Source organism: Takifugu rubripes, chromosome 10 (genome assembly GCF_901000725.2).
Source record: "Takifugu rubripes chromosome 10, fTakRub1.2, whole genome shotgun sequence".
Lineage (NCBI taxonomy): Eukaryota > Metazoa > Chordata > Actinopteri > Tetraodontiformes > Tetraodontidae > Takifugu > Takifugu rubripes.
Genome location: NC_042294.1, coordinates 7,552,823 through 7,572,364, shown reverse-complemented (window position 1 = coordinate 7,572,364; position 19,542 = coordinate 7,552,823). Strand labels below are relative to the sequence as shown.

At 50.5% G+C, this 19,542-nt stretch overlaps 3 protein-coding genes across 5 annotated transcripts; 2 read left to right on the top strand and 1 right to left on the bottom strand.

Moving 5' to 3' along the window:
- Positions 1-15: 15 nt before the first annotated feature.
- On the top strand, positions 16-5,721 carry pcolce2b (procollagen C-endopeptidase enhancer 2b). Of its 2 annotated transcripts, XM_003968024.3 has the most exons (9): positions 17-278; positions 416-524; positions 899-1,154; positions 1,809-1,933; positions 2,359-2,495; positions 2,577-2,740; positions 3,277-3,360; positions 4,587-4,754; positions 5,051-5,721. In XM_003968024.3, exons 1-9 carry the CDS (start codon positions 61-63, stop codon positions 5,179-5,181), a joined length of 1,392 nt encoding a protein of 463 aa, XP_003968073.2. In that variant the 5' UTR covers positions 17-60; the 3' UTR covers positions 5,182-5,721. The 2 variants fall into 2 exon arrangements, with proteins under 2 accessions (XP_029698299.1, XP_003968073.2); XM_029842439.1 differs by lacking the exon at positions 3,277-3,360 and having other exon boundaries at positions 16-278.
- Positions 5,722-5,866: 145 nt separating this feature from the next.
- Positions 5,867-13,707, bottom strand: trpc1 (transient receptor potential cation channel, subfamily C, member 1). 2 transcript variants are annotated; one of them, XM_029842438.1, is made up of 13 exons: positions 12,786-13,707; positions 12,292-12,446; positions 12,100-12,201; positions 11,818-12,017; positions 11,122-11,253; positions 10,827-11,022; positions 10,421-10,757; positions 9,085-9,224; positions 8,861-9,010; positions 6,972-7,156; positions 6,693-6,894; positions 6,422-6,616; positions 5,867-6,340 (listed from the first exon to the last, which is right to left on the bottom strand). In XM_029842438.1, exons 1-13 carry the CDS (start codon positions 12,949-12,951, stop codon positions 6,113-6,115), a joined length of 2,388 nt encoding a protein of 795 aa, XP_029698298.1. In that variant the 5' UTR covers positions 12,952-13,707; the 3' UTR covers positions 5,867-6,112. The 2 variants fall into 2 exon arrangements, with proteins under 2 accessions (XP_029698298.1, XP_003968072.1); XM_003968023.3 differs by having other exon boundaries at positions 11,818-12,020; positions 12,786-13,706.
- A 951-nt stretch (positions 13,708-14,658) lies between these two features.
- Positions 14,659-17,558, top strand: chst2b (carbohydrate (N-acetylglucosamine-6-O) sulfotransferase 2b). The gene has a single exon (XM_003968022.3). The coding sequence runs from the start codon at positions 15,361-15,363 to the stop codon at positions 16,756-16,758; it is 1,398 nt and encodes a 465-aa protein (XP_003968071.1). The 5' UTR covers positions 14,659-15,360; the 3' UTR covers positions 16,759-17,558.
- Positions 17,559-19,542: the final 1,984 nt, after the last annotated feature.

Below are 19,542 nucleotides of genomic sequence, written 5' to 3'. Positions count from 1 at the left end.
TTAAAAAAGCCAGCAGCCTTTGCTCCGTCCCTCCTACCCCACAGAACAAGCGCTATATTCATGCGCTCCGGCTCGCAGTTGCAGAAACTCTCCGCAGGAACTCCCGAGTACTTTTCCCCCTGGAGCTGGTTGCTGCCGAACACAATGTCATTCATGTTAAGGGTCAATACCAGGCGAGGCGCCCGTTCCGTTAACCAGACCATGTGGAGGACGTGCGGCGTTTTTTGCGCTTGGATTCTACTCTTTTTGACAGATGTTTGTGCACAATCTCAGCGGAGGTACAGGTTTATACTCTCTTTTACTGAATTAATTTTAAAGGAAAGGGCTTATGTACTCACCAGCACTGGTCTGAGTATTTAATTTTCATCGTTTGGTGGATACTTAAAAAGTATATATATATTATTATTCCCTCCAGACCTGTCTTCACATGCGGCGGAAATATTACAGCAGATTCTGGAGTAATCGGGAGCCAGGGGTACCCGGGGGTTTACCCTCCAAACACCAAATGTGTGTGGAAGATCACAGTGAGTCCTGCTGCATGTGTATCCATCACAGCACATGGAAAATGATATGGTGATCCCGCTGATAGCAGATTTGTTAACTCTCTAACACTATGGTACACGTTGACTTACCCAAACTGCCAATTTGCCTCTCAAAATAGCCACCCGCAGCCAACTGAGGGCACTTTTTTTGCTGACTTTACAGTAAAGTTAAACAGCCAAGTTTATTAGTTAGGATGAAGTATTTGGTGTATAAAACTCAATATTGCTTGTGTAAAATATGTTGTCAAACTCAATACATGTGACAACACATTTGTGATAAACTTAATAAAAATAACAAGCCAGCTGTGATCTGTTATCGCTTAAATCCTAAAAACAACAACGCTACTCCCACCCAGGTCCCCGAGGGAAAGGTGGTGGTCCTGTCGTTCCGCTTCATCGACCTGGAGAGCGACAACCTGTGCCGCTACGACTACGTGGACGTTTACAGCGGTCATGTCAACGGACAGAGGCTCGGCCGCTTCTGTGGCACGTTCAAGCCCGGGGCCCTGGTCTCCACTGGCAACAAGATGCTGCTGCAGATGCTGTCTGACGCCAACACGGCCGGCAGCGGCTTTCTGGCTGTTTTCTCTGCAGCCCACCCACATGAGAGAGGTAGGAAAAACATGTGCGTCAGTGTGCCAAAGCTTGTAGGGCTGGTGGTGGCTTTAATAACACAGCGGGGTCCTAATCTAGTGGCATGTGGGATTGTGTCTCTGCTATGACTTCACCCTATACAGTAAACTGAGACAGGCATGCTCGCCTTTGAAAAGCAAATGAGCACAGAGGTCGGTGCACGGTGCTGTAAAGCCTCGGCGAAAATCTCGCTTGAGTACAGTTGAGCCGATCTGCAGGCAGAAAAGGAGGAATGCGCCGTTTCCCTGTCTGATTGGACCAAACCGGGCAGATTTCCCAGCCCTTTTTCACAGCACCGTGGGGAATTTCACGCCGACAGTTTTCAGGAATGCTCTGGCAGAAAACCACGGGCCACAAGTGCCACCTGAAGCGTAATGACCTGCCTCCAGTCCGCGGGGATGCAGATTACCATTTACTGCTTTGCTGGAATTTTAATGGCTGGTTCTCTGGGCTCGGAGGAGTTGACTGCTGTAAATGACAGTGGTTCTAAAGCAGGGTTTACACTGGTCATCACAATGAGATATTACGTATGTTTTCCGACTACTTTTAAAGATTCGGTAATACCACACGACATGTCACTTTTCAACAAAAAGAAATGTTTCTGATTAAATATCTGAACCTGTTGCTTGGCAGGGGAGCGGTACTGCGGAGGGCGACTGGACAAGCCTTCCGGGACTTTCAAAACGCCCAACTGGCCCGAGAAGGACTACCCAGCAGGGGTGACCTGCTCTTGGCATATCGTGGCACCGAAAAACCAGGTGGGCACATTCAACATGGAGTCCTTTTCCTTTGCAGAAGTAAAAATCTCAAAAGAAATGACCCCGATATGAAAAGCAGCCAACAAATCCAAGGATAAACATGCTAGCAAAGCAAAGATATGGAATAGATGGGTTACAGTAGGGACTCTGACCCGAGGCAGTGGAGGTTTGGGTTAGAAATGTACAGACAAAAAGAAAAAAGAAATCTCTCCAGCTCCTCTTTGCTTGAGGCAAAGATGATATCTGCATTGGGTGCTACCTGCAAAACAGCCCGATATCTGAACCCAGATCTGTGGCGTGGCATTGATGAAGAGGCAGGAGAGAAAGTGTAATGAAACTGTCCGTCAAGCCTCTGAAACCCCTGCGCGCTGCCCCGGCGGCGCCGTCAAAGTGATCCCCTTCCCTGTCTTTCGCGCCCCCTCCAGATTATCGAAGTCAAGTTCGAGAAGTTCGACGTGGAGAGGGACAACTACTGCCGCTACGACCACGTCTCCATCTTCAACGGTGCCGAAATCAACGACGCCAAGCGGATCGGCAAATACTGCGGAGACAGCCCCCCAGCGTAGGTGATTCTGTCGCAGAGGGTTTTCTTGTCGTGAAAGCGTGCGTCTCGTTGCCGCCGTGAGTGACCCTCTATTCGCAGGCCGGTGCTGTCGGACGGAAACCAGCTCCTGATCCAGTTCCTGTCCGACCTCAGCCTGACCGCCGACGGCTTCATCGGACACTACAAGTTCAGGCCAAAGAAATTCCCCACCACCACGACAGCGCCCACCACCACCACGTCGCCGGTCACCACCAGGCCCATACGTAGGTAGCAACTTTCACCCAGAACCTCTGCAAACATCTGCATGTGCCGACGCAGCTGCGAGGCACTTTGGCGCTCCGGTGCTGGATTCTCCCTCGCACACGTGGAGTTGGAAACCGAGAGGCGCCGCCGATCTGCTTTTAATCGCAGATTTGGACCAGATTCACGTGAAAAGGCTTAAATAATTCACAGAGCACGGGGCTAACTAAGGAATTTGGGATTGGACAGCGTGACCGTGTGCGCGGACCCGTCTCTGAGGTAGCAATCAAAAAGACCATAAAAGTATAGACGAGTCAAAACCACAGCCAACAGCAGCGCGTGTCCAAACACAACTTGTGCGTTTCCCCACATACCACAGGCTCATATAGACTGTGGGCAGGTGACGGCGTCCACAGCAACGCATCACCCTCGCTGTATCAGTCTCCACTCCACGCGCCACCATTGGCTCCGCGCTTTCATACAGTCAGCATCAATCGCCGTCTGAATTCAAGAGTTTGTGTGTGTGTGTGTGTGTGTGTGTGTGTGTGTGTGTCTGCAGCTCTGAAGTACTCTGTCGCCCTGTGCCAGCAGAAATGTAAGAGGAGGGGAACGCTTGAGAGCAACTACTGCTCCAGCAATTTTGGTAAGGACGTCAAGGATTTAAATCAGCTAATGTTGCTGGTTATTGATTGTAGATCATATTACATGAAAAGGGGGCAGATTCTTTCCTGAAAAGCCCCCCCCCCCCACAACGAGCTGCTCTTGTCGGTGTCTCTGCTCATCTCAAAGGCTTCCCTTGATAGCCTGACAGGAAGTGAAGTCGTGTATACAGTAGGACCCAGTTTCCTCCAGGGTAAACACACGCAGGCGGCGGGTAAACGGCTCAGAGACCAGACGTGTTGATTCAGACTCCGCCGCTCTCCCGCTCGCTGTGATGTTTTCCTCCAGGAGACGTTAGCCGCGCGCGTTCCGCCGGCGTTCCAAAGAATTCACTTGGAAGCAACACGGTGGTGCGAAGAGAGGAGGGGAAAAAAGAAAAAGCTCATTTGATGTGGCAGCACACAAGCGGATAGACTGTAGACGTCTCAACTGGAGTCTGGGAATGAGAGAAGCAGCTCGATGGTTCGGATCCCTGATGTAGCCACGTTAGAACCAGTCAAAGGGCCAGACAGCACGCGAAGGTTAGACGTACTAAAGAAGAGAATCCCAGTCGCGGCTCCGCCTAAACCCAATTTTCCTGGTGGGGACGAAGTTAGACTAAACAGGAAACGACTGGGGCTTCAGCCAGCGACCTTTTGACCTTTGCACAGCCCAACTGGGAGACAAAAGGCCGGGCAATCATGTATACTGGTCTGGAGACTTCTCATCATGTACAATGTAACCATGAGCAGGAGCGGTTGCTCTACATTATACATAACATGAATCAGTTTCGATTTCCGATCTTTTGATTTTTTTCGGACCGTTTCTGAAAGAGCTACTCGCCACAAATTCGCGAGTCGCAGAAATACTTAGAATGTGAGCATTGGAAGCCCGAGAGGAAATGCCGACAATTCATCTTGATATCTTTACGGCTGGGCAGCACTTCCTGGATCGAGAGCTGAAAAAAGGGGGTTGTGGAATTTTTGGATGAATCCAGCTGTAAATGTACAGCTTCGATTCCTAATGCGAGCCACATATTGGCCCTCAGTGACCCTCGGGGACCTTCGATAACAACGGGGGACCACTGATATATGACCCAACATTAAATCTGAGCAGCTGCCCAATTTAGCTTGGCTCTAAACGTAGTTCGATCGGAAAATGAAAACATCTTGGGCGCCTTTTCGCCACCATTTTAAAGAGCCGACTGGTGTCTGTGTGTGCGCATGACAGTGATCACCGGCACCGTCATCACGGCGGTGATGAGAGGAGGAAGCACGTACGCCACGGTCTCCATCATCAACGTGTACAAAGAAGGCAACCTGGCCATCCAGCAGGCGGGGAAGACCATGAGCACCAAGATCGTCATCCTCTGCAAGAAGTGCCCCTTCATCCGGAGAGGTGAGTGTGGGGCGGGTGGAGTTAGCTCCCTGTAGCCACCGGTTGACTGTTTTCACGGACCCGCGACTCTGAGTTTGCCCCGTTTGGCATGGGTTGGTAGAGCCCGTAGAGAACGCGCGAGGTGAGCGGCACAACTCACTGTCCGAAACAGTCAAAGAGATTTCAAACATGTCTGTGGCGGGGCTGAAGACGTATGACGCAGAGCTGCCGTGTGCAGATTCTCACGCCTGGCCTCCCTGAATGTCTCTGCCGTTTTCCGCCACTGCATTCAGGTTTGTTTTGTGTGACCTCACCAGGCTTGAACTACGTCTTCACGGGCCAGGTGGACGAGGACGGCCGGGGCAAGATCGCCCCGCAGCACTTCGTGATGGCGTTCAAGACCAAGAACCAGAAGGGGCTGAACGTGCTGAAGAATAAGCAGTGCTGAGCCTCCGGTAGCTCCGCGACGGAGGCAGTGATCTGGAGCGCCGCGCCAGACGCACATCTGGATGCAGAGATGTCAAATCCTCCACATTTATCCACATTCAACACAGATGTTAAAATGCTGCCAAGATCAGATGGCGCACATCTGTTTTGACATCCCACCATTGCACTATTCGTTCTAATTAAATTCAGTTCGACTCTCCGGTCTTACCGGGCTTTTTTATTGAGTTGGATGATCTAGAACAGACGGACCTGACAAAGAGTTTAGCTTCGTTGATGCAGGAGTGAGGCGTAAAGAGTGCAATATTGAAAATATACAAGGTTTCTTTTTTAAATTGTTACGCTGGTTTGATGTGAAAATAGCTCTTTTTCCCCCCGGTTTGTTTACAGACGCCAAGCACAACCATCAGTGTTCTTCCTTTATCTCATCAATTTCTTTTTCTTAAAGGCAGGTATGAAATGAAAAGTATTTTTAAGTGAAAAAAATCTGTGAATGTTATTTATATTCTATTTTTCTGCTTGAATAAAAAGAAGCCGATTTTCCACTCCTTTGTCTGCGTCCGTGCGAGCGTTCTGGGCTGCTGCCCAGTAATTGCATCATTATTTTAGGCGATTTGGGCCTGGACTGAAGAGTTTTCCACTGTTGGATGTCAACAATTCAAACCCTTATGCAATGAAACCCCCGGAAGGTCAGAGAAGTCACGAAATTTTATTATTTTTCTTCTGAAAACAGCGGCTATCTTTATTTACAAAAAGGCAGGATAGCTGAATAATACTTAAGGGGCCTGAGATGGAGGCTTTGGTGGAGAATATGTACGCTGTTGTATAAGTTTGGGGTTAAAAATCTACCTCAGTGCCTCAAAGTGGTCGACTTTATCGCATGCTTGGGACACGCCGAAAAGAGGTGAGAAGGGGAGAGAAAACCAGTCTTTCCTTCAGCTCCTCGGGTAGAACATGGCGTACTTGGAGGTCCGGAAGCCCAGCAGGTCCCTCATCTCGTTGCGAAACTTGGACAGGTCCTGCCGCAGGTCGTTGAGGTTCTCCACAGTGGCCTGGTCGGTGCTCTGCATCTTCTGCCGCGTGGACGTCAGGTAGCGGTGCACCAGGCAGCACATGATCTTCTGGTAGTTCTCGTCGCGCTTCTGCTTGAGGTTCTTCCACTCCTGCGGCGGAAAGTGGAGCAGATGACATCAGTTGGAATCAAAACGGCGCCGCCTTGAGGCAGCTGGCGTGAGCCGTCTCACCTTGAGGCTGTTCTGCCTCTTGACCTTGCCCTTGGAGGTGTGGGAGCAGATCCACTTGCTCATGCTGGTCAGCAGGTAGCAGACGGTCTTCGGAGACGGGAGGATGTTGAACGGCGGCGGCAGCGTGCACTTGTCGTCAAAGTAGCTCAGCCAGAGTTTAGCCCGGGCGAACTTCCACTCCTTGTCCTCGTGGTTCTGCGGAGAGAAGGTCGGAAGCGTGAGGAGGAGGTCTGTGAAAAGGAGCTCCACGGCCGAAGAGGGCGGCCCTTACGGCGATCTGCCTGAAGCTCTTGTGCAGCATGGCCACCAGCAGCTTGGTCAGCACGATGACCACCACGATGTTGTAGGTGCCAATGATCAGGGCACCCACGAAGGAGCGCAGCTCTTCCGTGTAGCTGATCCGGGTGACGAAGAGCGCGATGTGGGCCAGGGAGAAGATGTACCAGAATAAGGCGTAGCAGGTCCCCATAAACCTATGAAAACCGAGACCCGTGTGACTATAGTTCCAATATAAGACGAAGAATTGTGGTCACGGCTCTCTCGTACGTACGTGTGGAAGGCGTCGTTGCTCTGCTGCTGGCAGAAGATGCCCTGGCAGTCTTTGGACGAGTTCTTGTCAGGTTCTTTCTGGTCCTTCCCGTACAGCTGTGTGAGCCCGATGGTGAAAGAGAACAACACCAGCAGGAAGAGACCCAGAAACTTCCCAAACTCCTGCAGCATCTGACCCATAGAGATCTACAGGACAGGAAATCATTGATTTTACTCACCGACTCCTTTGATATTCACATTAATGCATGACTTTAAGAGCTTTTAAATCTAGAGCCACATTTCCCCGTGAATGGTGTTTTTATTAAGATGTGCTGGTGCACCTTTCCCCAACGTTCCCCATAATTGGATGACAAATAGGAAAAAAGCTGAAATATTCTGGCAGCCTGGGCTCCTCTCAGCCTTGTTTATGAGGAGAAACAAACACGGAATAAATTAGGAGAGAAAGTCTTGGAAAACTCCTATTTATGAACCTGAGTGGCTTATCTGTTTACTGGAGATGCTCAGAAAAACATCTGACACACAGTTCCCAGTGTGGACGGAGGCCGCGTTCCCACTAAACTGGGATGGCCGCAGTGACTGAGGCAGCTTGTTTGAGGAGAAGGGCCCGTCTATTAGAGTTAGTCATTCTCTCCTCAGGCTCACCCCCCCGTGTATTCCTCGGAGATGGCTGGTTTAGGAGGTGGGGGGGTTGTTGGCCGCCCAGACGGGTCGCCACTCTTAGCTACTGTACAAACAGCAGGAGCTCCTCACCTGGCTGGGAATCGGAGCTCACGCAGTGACGCAGATAAAAAGAAGCTGAGGCAAAAGTTCATTTGGCTTTTTGGAATCGTGTCCGAGTTCACGGTGGGGGCGAGAGTGCACGTCCACTCACACGCCCTCGCACCTCTTAGTCACTGTTTCCAACCTCTGCGGTGGGGAGTCGAGCAGAAACATGAGCTGGCCCCATCGGGGCAGAAATGAAATCAACGAGGCTCGCAGCCGCCATGTTAATGAGTGTGCGTGAGTGTGTGTGCATGTGTGTGTGAGTGAGTGGGATGGGGGGCGGCAGGGGGCTTGTCACGTATTACAGGAGCGTGGAAATATCTGTGCCTTCGTCGGGAGGTGTGTCTGCGCGTAAGCCGCATCTAATCGCTTTTTCCGCCCCACCAAGCCAGACGGTGATGTCACATGTGTGTGTGTGTGTGTGTGTGTGGGGGGGGGGGGGGGGGGGGGGGGGGGGGGGGGGGCAAATGAGGGAGGAAGAGCAAGAACGCAGGGAAAATCCAGGAGACTGCAGCTGAAAGGTGGAAAAGGGGGACCACGGTAAATGACTAACAGGAAGAAACCTTAAAGACTGAGTCAGCTTCTCTGCGTACCTCTACGGAGCGAGGCTGGATCTGGATGGGAAGAGAGCTGAGATTCTACTGACAACAAATCACACTTGGCCTGCTTTTCACCACCACCCTTTTCTCACTGCCAGATGGCTCGGCGCAGCACAGCATTGTAATGTAATTAAAAGGAACGACTGCAGCGTCTGAATTGGGTGATGTCTAAGCAGAAGTTGCGCAAACCTGCCTTTGGCATCTCCAAAGAGTTGGAAATACGGTGATTATTCTGGAGCACACACACACACACACACACACGCAGTTGGTCACGGTGATTGGATTCAGCCTTTTTAGGACTGGCTTTCAGTGCAATAAAATGTTATTTCACACAGCAACAGTTTTTTTCTTCTAATCTGAATGACGTAGATGTCAGCAAATCGAATAAATTCAATTTAAATCAGTTCATGCTGTTGATAGTTCGTATCTCCGAAAAACAGCGCCTCCTGGTGGCGCACTGGTATTACAGCAGGCGCGGCCAAATGAAAAACTGCAACTCATCACTCGTCCAGTTTGAGTGCTTTTCTACCTGTAATGGTCCCAGTATGGAGCTGGTGGTGTACATGAAGAAGAGTCGCAAGTAACTCAGCACATTTGCAAAAGCAAACAGGCCCTCGGCGACCAGGATGGGATGGAAGGCGTCCCAGTTTTTCCTCTCTGTGTCCTCCACATTTTTGAACTGGAAATCAAATGCGAGATTGAGGTGTTACTGTTCCTCCAAAGGAATCACACATGGTGGAAATGATTCACTACCTTGCTATGAGCAACTATCTTGAGTGCAAAGGTGGCAAGGTAAAGGGAATTCATCACAAAGCCCAGCTGGTTCCTGGACTCCTCCAGAAAATCCTCCAGCCCCTGGTACCACAAACGCTTCACGTCTGACCACACCATCCCTAGAGGAGAGCGGGAAGGGACCGTTATGACACACGTCTACAGACTGGGAGTTAAAGCCCAGCTGCTAAAGTGTCAGCTGCCGGAGGGAGTGCGGATTTATATGAATTGAAAGATCATCGTCCGTCTCTCTGCAGCTAAATGGAACATGATAAATTATCAATCTGCAGTGCGGGCAATAAAACAAAGAGCGACGGATCCACTCTGGCCTAAAGTCACCCATCTGTTACTGGTTGCCATGGTTTCACAGTATGCAGAGCTCATAGAAAATGACTATTTCATTCTGTTTGGTGAGTTAAATGTGTTGTCGAGGTTAGTCCCCTCACAGTATCAGATGTGTGCACACACATACACATACACGCGGATGGATTTTCCGGTACAATCCTCACACTCTGTATGGTTTCCCCATTAAGGCTTAGTTGTATCTAATTATTATTTTTGACCATATTTGGGTTGATTTATATGTATTTATGGTTGCAATTTAGCCCCCTCTAGTGGGAATACGGGGAACTACACCGACATATATCAATAACCCCTGTCACTCTTGCGATATAATTATTAAAGAAGGTTTAACTATTTGCTGATGAAACCTGCATCGACAGACTGTGGCTGCAGAGTTGCTGCATGTGCCCAAGGCAGGAGGCCATTAAAGTAACTGAATGCTAATGGCAGAGAGGCCCGGTCCCGAGAGAGATCCACCGGTCGGTGGTAACGATCCAGCCTGGTTTGGGTTTGTGTTGCGTGAGCACATGCATGGGCCAGGTCCAGCACTCAGACGGGCCGCGCGGGAGGGGTAAAAAGCTGTGGTTTCTCATCTACATGGCTCGATTACAAGCAGAACTGATTGATTAAGCCCCGTCTCGCTAGCTGGGCTTTCTGTCGTTTAGCACATAAAAAGCTGCTTGTCATGATGGGCATGATGGGATTAAGGATACAGAATGCTGGACTTCATCCAAACCATAACAGGAACTTCTCATTTCCATCCCACTATGCAGCGTCTTACTATTAAATTTTAGCGTGTATTATTAGATTCCTCCTCCACTTCGGCTCTGTGGCAGCCATTAAGAGATGAGTGATTATTCAGAAGGGATTGGCCATCTAAAGCTCTGAAATACACGTTCTGATTGCCGTTTGCTTTCAAGGTGGCGGATATAAACGTTATTTATTGCGTGAAGCTGGGGAGGAGGGGAACGCTGACCTATGATCCACAAGATGAGCAGGTAATCAATCATCTCCAGAGCGGGGCCCATGGTGTTCTTCTTGCCCTCGTTGTAGACCAGAGAGTACAGGTTGAGCAGCAGCAGGAACGTCAGGTAGGAGGCGCTGTGGATGATGAATTTGACGAAGGGCGTGTGGATGAGCTGGCCCACGCGGGAGCGGGGCACCAGGAGGTAGCAGACGGAGAGCAGCGGCCACAGCACGGCCACGCTCAGCACCGTGGCCATCTTCAGGCAGGTGTGTTTGCGTCGGTAGCTCGCCGTCTCGCCAAACCAGACCGTGTTGAGGAACTGCTGACAGTTGGACTGGGCCACGAACTGGAGGGGTGAAAAGAGACGTGGTAAAGGGCCAAGAAGCCTAAACATAGGAATACGAGGGAGGGATACCTCTTTTTGGTTGTACTTGATGGCGAGCTTCAGCCGGCTCAGGTTCATGCGCTCCTCCAGGAGGCCTCGCTTGTCAACGTGATCTTCACTGGACGTGTGGTTGAGGATCACTTCCAGCTCTCGGGAGTTTCGAGCCTGCGCTAACAGGTCCTTGGCAAACATCTTGCACTGCTTGGCTAACTCCTCGTAGTCGTTCCTGAAACAAAAGAGGGAAGGTATCAAAAAGTGGGCAAAAACAGATGTTTGTGGATGTCTAACAGCTCTCTAGATACATTTAAATTGATGCCAAGCGTACCTGAACTCCACCTCAACCAGGCTGAGCTCCTTCAGGTCCGCACTCAGCTCAAAAGCTCTAAGTATCGGATCTTCCTCGGTTAGCATGATTAGAGAGGGGCTGGCGAGGCAGCGGTAAATGTCCAGGCGGAACCTGACCGAAAATACGATGGGAGCAGATGTAAACAAAGAGCTGTGCAGACGGATAACTGTCCAAATAAAAGCTAATAAACAGCTCACTGTCCCTAGTTCACTCGGACTTTCTTTGGTTCTCCTGTTGTTAGCCTCTCAAACTGCCGGCTAAGTCGTTTATCTAACACACGTGGGAGGCTAAAGGGAGAATGAGAATGGCTCAGTCTCTGAGACGGTATCGAAAACCTGACTCAGATCTGGCAGCAGCGCCGCAGGAGTCGGCCTTCAGCTTTCCCTCCACCGCTCGGACCCGGTAAAACCAGAAATGCTAAGCTCCCGCTGACATTCTCGAGCGATGCAATCACAAAAACAAGGCGCGAGGCCGTTTCCCGAAGGCTGAGCCTGACACACCGGCTGATTCATGGCCGCTCCACGACGCCGGAACCCTGTCGGCACCGCCGTCTGGGAGCTGTAAGTACCGCCGACAATGCGAAAAGCGCAGGAATTCGGTATGTTGACGGCTTCGGCTCAGAGGGGTCCTTCTGTTTTCACGTGCCCGGGGTCACCGAGGCGGCGCGTGCTCTACCTGGAATGCCGCAGGCTGTCCTTCTTGTTTTTGGCGTTGCAGAGGGTGCACTCGCATCCGACGGCGTGGGGCCGCGGCAGCGATATGTCCTGCTTCAGCAGCATGGTCAGGATCTCATAATTATTCCTATGGGCCGCCAGGATCACGGGGGCCACGTCCATTGTGGTGGAGTACTCCGGGTTCTGGATCCTCTGCATCAGCTTCTGAAACAAAACCGCCGTCAGTCGGCGAGTACGGGAAAAGACAACGCGGCAGCCGGTTGGGAAATGTGAGAACACTGACGGCGATAGAGGGCTTGGAGGAGCGCCGGGGCCTGTGGTTGAGCAGGATGTCCACCGCTCCCACCACCTCGGAGTCTATGGCCACTAACAGGGCATCTGTGGCCTGTAAATAAGAACAGGGAGAGTGAAACGGAGCAATAAAACACTCCTCCGCAGGCCCGCTGCAGCTTTTAGCCGCGCCGCTCTTCGTCACCTGGCAACCGTGATCCAGGAGCAGCTGCAGTATGTCCAGGTTCTCGTTCTGGATGGCAATGGTGATGGCGTCGCGGCCCAGCACGTCCACGCAGTTGATGTTGAGCTCGCCGTGGCGGTTCTCCTCCAGCAGCTTCTTCACCATGTAGTAGTCGCCTGGGGGGGTGGGGGGTGGGGTAGGGGGGGGGGAGACAAGCGGTTAGCAAAACCTGGCACCAAACATGCTGGGAACCAGCGGTCAGAACACAAACATCTCCCTCATCTGGTGCCATGTTCGCTGACTTTATATGGTCAGCCAGCAGGGCGGCGGGATCTACTGGAGCTGGGTCTCGTCACGTGAGTTTGTTTGCACTGGTTTTGCTGGGAGTTGATGGGACTGGAGACCAAATTTGGTAGCCAGCACAGACATCTGGTTTGGGGGGGGGTAGCGCACTGCTCTCCTTTAACGGTACAATGTCCATGATTAGACATAGAAATATTGAACCAATATCCAACCTTTCTCGCAGGCCAGCAGAAAGAGCTTCTCGTCCAGCGTCGTCTCCTCCTTCACCTCCCTCACGTCTTTCAAGGCCAGATATTTATCCGGGGAGGAGGCGTCGGTGCCCTGATACAGAGCTGCCATTACGACGGAGAGCGAGTACGGCCAAACACTGATGTGCATCCCACTAGGAAGCGGCGACTGTTACACAAGAAAGCCCGTCGTGTGTGGGGGGCATTGATGGAATCCCTGTTGTTCTCAATTGTGTCGCGGCGCCGCAGAGAGATTCAAAGCGATGCGACATCAACGCGTTTTTCAGCGAGCGTCCTCATCGGCGCATCTCTGCGCGTAAAAAGCAACAACGATCAACTTTTCCCGGCCGCGTCGCGCTAAAAAACGCACCAAACCTGGAGTGCGAGGCTACATAATAGCTGGCGAGGCTTAAAAATGGAGTTTTCCCTCGCGGCGCCAGTTCCCGGGGAGCGCTTTCGGTCCTGATGCTGCTGACGAGGCGCGCACTGCGCATGAGTCCTCCTCCAGCTTCCCGTCCGTTTCACAGGCGCAAAGACGTCGTACTCGGTGGTTACATAACAGGAGAGCTCGGCTTTGTCCGGCCTGGGATGCTTGAAAAAAAGAAAAAACACCAGCAAAAAACGGAACAAATTCTTCAAATGGATCATTTATTTTAATTTTAAGATGCGTCTGGCATCACAAACCATCACAGTTTCCCTCTGCGGCCTAGTTTTCTAAAGGTTTTATTTGCGGATGTAACTGGCCAGATATGGCTGGAATTTACCACCAAGACATCATAAAAATAGGCGAAATAATGCAATTGCACTTAATTAATTAATCGGCGCTATAAATTCAAGAAAGAGAAAAATAGGAGACAGATTGTATTTCTGTTTACAGATATATGTTTCAAATAAACCCAATTTAATCAGTCTAAATGAATAAAAAAAATAAATGGTCTTGTCTGTTTGGTTACAGGGGTGTGCTTCTACTCTCCAGCAGGGGGCAGCCTACACGAAGCTTTTGCTGTTTAAGTGCCTGCATAGGATGATGAAAGAGAGCATGTTTGGGATAAAAAATACAGGCAAATACTCTTATTTACAGGCTATTGAGTGTCATTATTCGGCATAAATCCTGTAATCCAGTATTAATCTCAGCTTTGTTTTATCTTTGCCTGACACAAACAGGCGCAGCTAAATATTGTTTACAATCGGTGACAAAACGAACATTTTCATAGAACATAAATAAATAAAAGATTAGGATATCCAATCTAGGAAAACAAAGCGACGACATCACCAAACAGATCGTCTGGACCGAGTAAACTACTCATCAGGGGGTCGCAGGGCCCCAACCTCTTTCCCAGCCTTTAGGGCCGTTTAGTAGCTGGAAAATAATCCCCCAGACTGGGAAGCCTCTTAGCTCTCAGTCTGCAGGCAGTTTGCTTCCATGGGGTTGAGCACATGCTTTTTCCAGCCGCTGAATCCATGTCAGATGTCACCTCCCCACTGATGCTTGACCGCATCCTTAAAATCATCTGAATCCAATAGTAAGATTAATCTCTAAATTCCATTTATTTTGGTATTATGTCCTCTCGGAGAGGACTATTTTGCTGCAGTGCGTGTGTGGTACCGCTCATCAAAATGCCCCCCTCCTCCTGCCTTTAGGGTTACGAGCGGCACTTTACCTGGGATAAGCACATTTAATACAGAGTGTGATGCACGGTTTAAAGGGCCTATATGTGCCAAATAAGAGCGTGAGGGCCAAACGTGAGTTTGAAGAGAAACATCGGTTATGGAGGCGTGGAAAGTATTAAAGACTCAGAATTCACGCAGTTGATCGACTGAAAACACGGTTCCAAGGATGCAGATGGTGATGTAGCCCCCCCAAAACCACAACGAGCAGCATTTCCCACCGTCGACCATGGCTGTTGACTGGGGCCGCCCGGAATCGAGCCTGCAGCGGCGTCACGGACGCCGGCGGGGTCCAATAGCGCAGCGCGCCGACGCGCGAAGGCGGTGACGCCAACCAATAGCGTAGCGCAGTGGGAGGGTCTCTGCCTTCCCATCCTGATTCACTCCATCCAGACTGTATTGGACGAACAGAGAGCAGGAAGAACGGGGGGACCAATATATTTTCCAGCCCGCGTTGCCGTTCCTCTGTTACTGAGAATGAAAGCGATCGGGTGCGCGCCGCGAGCGCCGTGACGGGACGGTTTAATTCAGCGTTACGAGGATGCGTCGCTTGGCAAACAGGCAGGGATGCCTCGGCAGGACAAACAGGGCGTCTGTTGCAGCGAGGAAGGCTCCTTCCTTTTTGTTTTGAACGCGGGCCACCCACAGAACCGCCGCGGCGTTCGCGATGGGCCACTTAATCGCTGCTCTCGCCCGCGCTTCCTATGAAGACCATTGCGCAGTGCAGTGAAAATCGTGCCGGGGCTGTCGAATATTACCTAATAATAAGCTGGTGCTCTGCTGGGGGAATAACGGCTCCCAGTGCAGGCGTGTGCGCGTTCTCCAGAGCGTGTCGTGGCACAGTCGATGTAAAGAGCTTCTTGGAGTGGTGAGAGCCACTCAGAGGGCACAGATGAGAGGCAAACAATACCATCAACCTCTGAAGTTGACAGCACCCTGGGAGAAGGATGCTGGCTTTGGGAGGAAGCTCAAAACCTACAGGAATCATACCAAGATAATAGCACAGCCCCGGATCGTGATGAAGGTCCTCCGCAGGAAGAGGATTGTTTTATTTATGGCCTATTTCTTTCTGCTGGTGCTCACTATGCTCAACCTGGCCAATTACAAATGGACTAAAGAGCCGCAGCAGTGCAACCACCAGATGCGGAGCACCACGTACCAGAGCAGGTCTGACATTCGCTTCTTGTACAAGCCCTCGCTGGCTAAAAAGAGGCAGCTGATCTACGTTCTGACCACCTGGAGGTCTGGCTCGTCCTTTTTCGGCGAGCTTTTCAACCAAAACTCCGAAGTGTTCTTCTTGTACGAGCCCATGTGGCACATCTGGCAGAAACTCTACCCCGGCGACGCCGTGTCTCTCCAAGGGGCTGCTCGGGACATGCTCAGCTCCTTGTACCGCTGCGATCTGTCCGTGTTCCAACTTTACAACAGCCCCGGGGGCAAAAATTTGACCTCCCTGGGAATATTTGGGGCCACCCTCAATAAAGTAGTGTGTTCGTATCCGCTCTGCTCGGCCTACAGGAAGGAGGTGGTGGGCATGGTTGACGATAAGGTGTGTAAAAAGTGCCCCCCACAGAGCCTTCGACTTTTAGAGGAGGAGTGTCTCAAATATAACACCATAGTCATTAAAGGGGTACGCATTCTGGACGTTATGGTGCTGGCCCCCCTCATGGAGGATCCTTCTTTAGACCTGAAGGTGATACACCTGGTCAGGGACCCCCGGGCTGTGGCCAACTCCAGGATTAAATCCAGACACGGCTTAATCAGGGAGAATTTACAGGTGGTCCGCAGCAGGGATCCGAAACTCAGACGGATACCGTTCGTGGATCCGGGCCACAAAGCCAGCAAGAAGGACGGCTCCGACTACCACTCCATCGGCGCCATGGAAGTCATCTGCGACCGCACCTCCAGGACTTTAAGGACCGCCTTGAACCCGCCTAGCTGGCTGAAGGGGAAATACATGGCGGTCCGCTACGAGGACCTGGTCGACAACCCGGTCAAGACCTTGCGGGGCATCTACCACTTCGCCAACCTCACCTCCAACCACGACATCGAGTCGTTCGCACTGAACATGACCAGCGGCTCCAGCTCGTCCTCGAAGCCGTTCATCGTCTCGTCCAGGAACGCCACACAGGCGGCCAGCGCGTGGAGGACGGTGCTGAGCATCCAGCAGATCAAACAAGTGGAGGACTACTGCCACCACGCCATGTCCGTCCTGGGCTACGAGAGGGTCAGGACAGCCGCAGAGGCCAAGGACATGAGCAAATCACTACTGACGCGTTCCAGACTGTGAGCACCAAAGACCTTTGTATCAATGTCCATTTTGCATCGAGTGCCGTTTCCTCTTATTGTGGAATGAAAGCTTTACTTTGCTGAACGATGTTGGAGGAGCTCCTCTGGTCACACACGGAATGTATCACTTTTCCCCCAGATCAGTCGGTGTTGTTCGCGGGGGCCGCTCCTTTATATATATTATTTTTTACCAATACCTGAAATTGGATGTTTGAGAGTAAACAAGGACAAAATTAGCAGCAACAAAACATCTGTACAATTCACATATGTTGACGCTACATAGTGGATGGTTTGTTGTTCCTAAATGTTAAAAACTGTGAGATAATTGTTCCTTTCCGGTCTCCATCCTGTCCGTAAAAGTGAAAATAGTGGACAACAGCAACAACAAAACCCTATCACCCGGTTTTAAAAGGAGTCTCATTGTTAATGTTTATTTGTACGATCTGGTCAGAGACAATCAATAAATTGCTCCGTTGATGTGCCATAAGCGCCAGAGGTGTGATGAGTGGGCTGCAGGAAATGTTCGTTTAACATCACCGGGGATGGCGCCACGCGCTGTTGGACAATGGCGCGGCTCCTGAGCTTGAAGAAGTCTGTCTCAGTGTCGCTGTGTGTTTACAACTGCTTGCTCTTATCTAAAAAAATGGAAAGAAACAGGAACAGTCCTGAGTAAAGATCACAGTTAACATGAAACTCCATGCATCTGTGTTGAAGAAGCCACACTTCTGTATATGTCCTGTACAGGTATAAGTCATGATGATAATAAAAGCACTGGGCAGGTGGTTCCAAATGTCTGCTGGATGGGGGAATATTTGCTGAAATGTTAGGGGGGGGGGGGGGGGTTTCTCTCTGGCCCTGTGTGACGCACAAAAGATTATGAAATCCAGTCTCTTGTCCCTGGAAAGAACTGCATATCTGGAATCCCATCAATGTGCATCTGCTTTGGGGTGCTTTCCCTGCTGCCTGGAAAGTCTTGGAATATTTTTGAAATGCTGACTGCATCATCGACACACACCCCTCCCCCATAAGTCCTCGGGGGCCCATTAAGCACCCCATTTATTCCCCATTTTGTGCCCAAACGAGTGGCTGTAACGACAGAGGGTAGAAAATGTGGCTGCTGCGGGACCAGATAACGTCCTCAAATGCCAAATTTGAAGCCACGTTCCGAGGCTTTGCTTGAGTTGCAGTTAAAGCTGCTTCAAATCTCAAAATCTCAAAATTACACTGCGGGCTGTTTGCGATATCCGACTCCCTCGTTTTCCTCTAAAGTGACCTCTTCCGCTGGCGTAAACAAACCATCTGACATGATGACAGAGTAAAAGAAAAATGGGGGTGGTCCACTGATGCAATCGTGCACGCCTGCAAAGGCCCCTGAATTCAAGGACAACAGTTTTATTAATATGAGCACAACAGTCCACCCCTTTATAAAGATAATCGTCACACACTCCATTTACGCGGGAATGCTGCTATTCCACACACAAGGGGGGGGGGGATTTATTTTGCTCAGGAAATCCAAAGAAGTGCCTGTTTTTAAAAATGGTCATAGTTTTCTGTTACTGGGATGGCAGCAGGTAATAAAGTCAGGGAAAATACATTTTGAATGAGGATTGTGGAGGAAAACGGCACAATAGAATTTTAATAAGAAGTCAGGTTGGAGGGGGAGGGGGGGGAGGGGGGGGAGTAAAGCAAAGCTGGCATAATGCTCCAATTTGGGGTGTTTAAGGTGAAGTGGCAACTTCTAAGTGGGAGTTGCTGCTCGGGAACCAGCCTTTGTGGAAGCTTCCCTGCTGCATTTCCGCCAGAGCTGTTATACCACGATTTAATGTGCCGCCGGTCAACCGAGGCGTGCTTGGCGGGGAACGCGGCGTCGACGCTACAATTGCTTGTTTCACAGACGCTCGCAGACGGTGCTGTAACAGGTGGGAGGTCTTACCTGCTGCCCGCCGAACACTCCGTGAGTCATCCTGCGGAGGGCCGGGAGCCCGCGGCGACCTTTGAGAACCGGAACCACGTTAAGGTGCACTGGGCCTGATAAATATCAGTGTAAAAAAGGAGAAGAGGGTTTTTTCTCTCCCTTAAATTATGCCCTCAGGCTGGTCATTCATCACAAGTCGCTACAGGTAGGTTTTGCTATTCTATGCGAGCTGTAATCACAGAGCATATTTCATGTGAAAAGGCTCCGGAGCTCAAATGAAGCGTGTTTACGGGGAGCGATACAGGTAGAACGAAAGGGAGGGTCATTTCACGGAGATCCCTGCAACTTTCAACTCATATTAATCCTATTTTTCTGCCGTCATAACGTGCCGGTGGCCCTTTTCAGGAAGAACTCTGGACAACTGACAATTAGTCACTCAGCTCTGGGTGCTTGTGCTATTTCTGTTTTGGTTTCCACGTTATTAGCATATTCCATGCACAGGCACCGGTTGTTGTGTTGTGGCTTTAGGCCGTCGGAGCCTCGAATCAAACATGCAACAAAGACCTTCCGGGATGCTTTAATGTAAAATATTGAAATGACATTAACGTGTAATAGGTAGAAACGCAGAGGGATGTTGTAATTTGCGTCGAGGTTGCTTTTATACCTGCTCTGCTAAACCTGCGGTGCTACGAAGGGCCATCCATAAAGAGGAGGCCAGGAAGTGTTACCCAGCCCCAGGTAGGGGCCACTAATAGGCGTGTACCTGCTTTTTCTTTGTCAAAGCAACCGTATCCATTTTGTCTAATGGTTAATCACTATTATTCATCTTCTCCTCGGTTATTTATTTATTCCTGCACAGATTTGCAGGAG

What these genes read in the sequence shown, in the direction of transcription:
- pcolce2b (XM_003968024.3), top strand. Translation starts at nt 61, where the DNA reads ATGCGCTCCGGCTCGCAGTTGCAGAAACTCTCCGCAGGAACTCCCGAG. An exon ending in AATGTGTGTGGAAGATCACA is followed by an intron (nt 525 to 898) that starts GTGAGTCCTGCT and finishes ACTCCCACCCAG; the next exon opens with GTCCCCGAGGGAAAGGTGGT. An exon ending in GTGCCCCTTCATCCGGAGAG is followed by an intron (nt 4,755 to 5,050) that starts GTGAGTGTGGGG and finishes TGACCTCACCAG; the next exon opens with GCTTGAACTACGTCTTCACG.
- trpc1 (XM_003968023.3), bottom strand. Translation starts at nt 12,951, where the DNA reads ATGCACATCAGTGTTTGGCCGTACTCGCTCTCCGTCGTAATGGCAGCT. An exon ending in GCTCATCTTGTGGATCATAG is followed by an intron (nt 9,225 to 10,420) that starts GTCAGCGTTCCC and finishes GCTCTCCTCTAG; the next exon opens with GGATGGTGTGGTCAGACGTG. An exon ending in AGAGCTTCAGGCAGATCGCC is followed by an intron (nt 6,617 to 6,692) that starts GTAAGGGCCGCC and finishes TTCTCTCCGCAG; the next exon opens with AACCACGAGGACAAGGAGTG.
- chst2b (XM_003968022.3), top strand. Translation starts at nt 15,361, where the DNA reads ATGAGAGGCAAACAATACCATCAACCTCTGAAGTTGACAGCACCCTGG.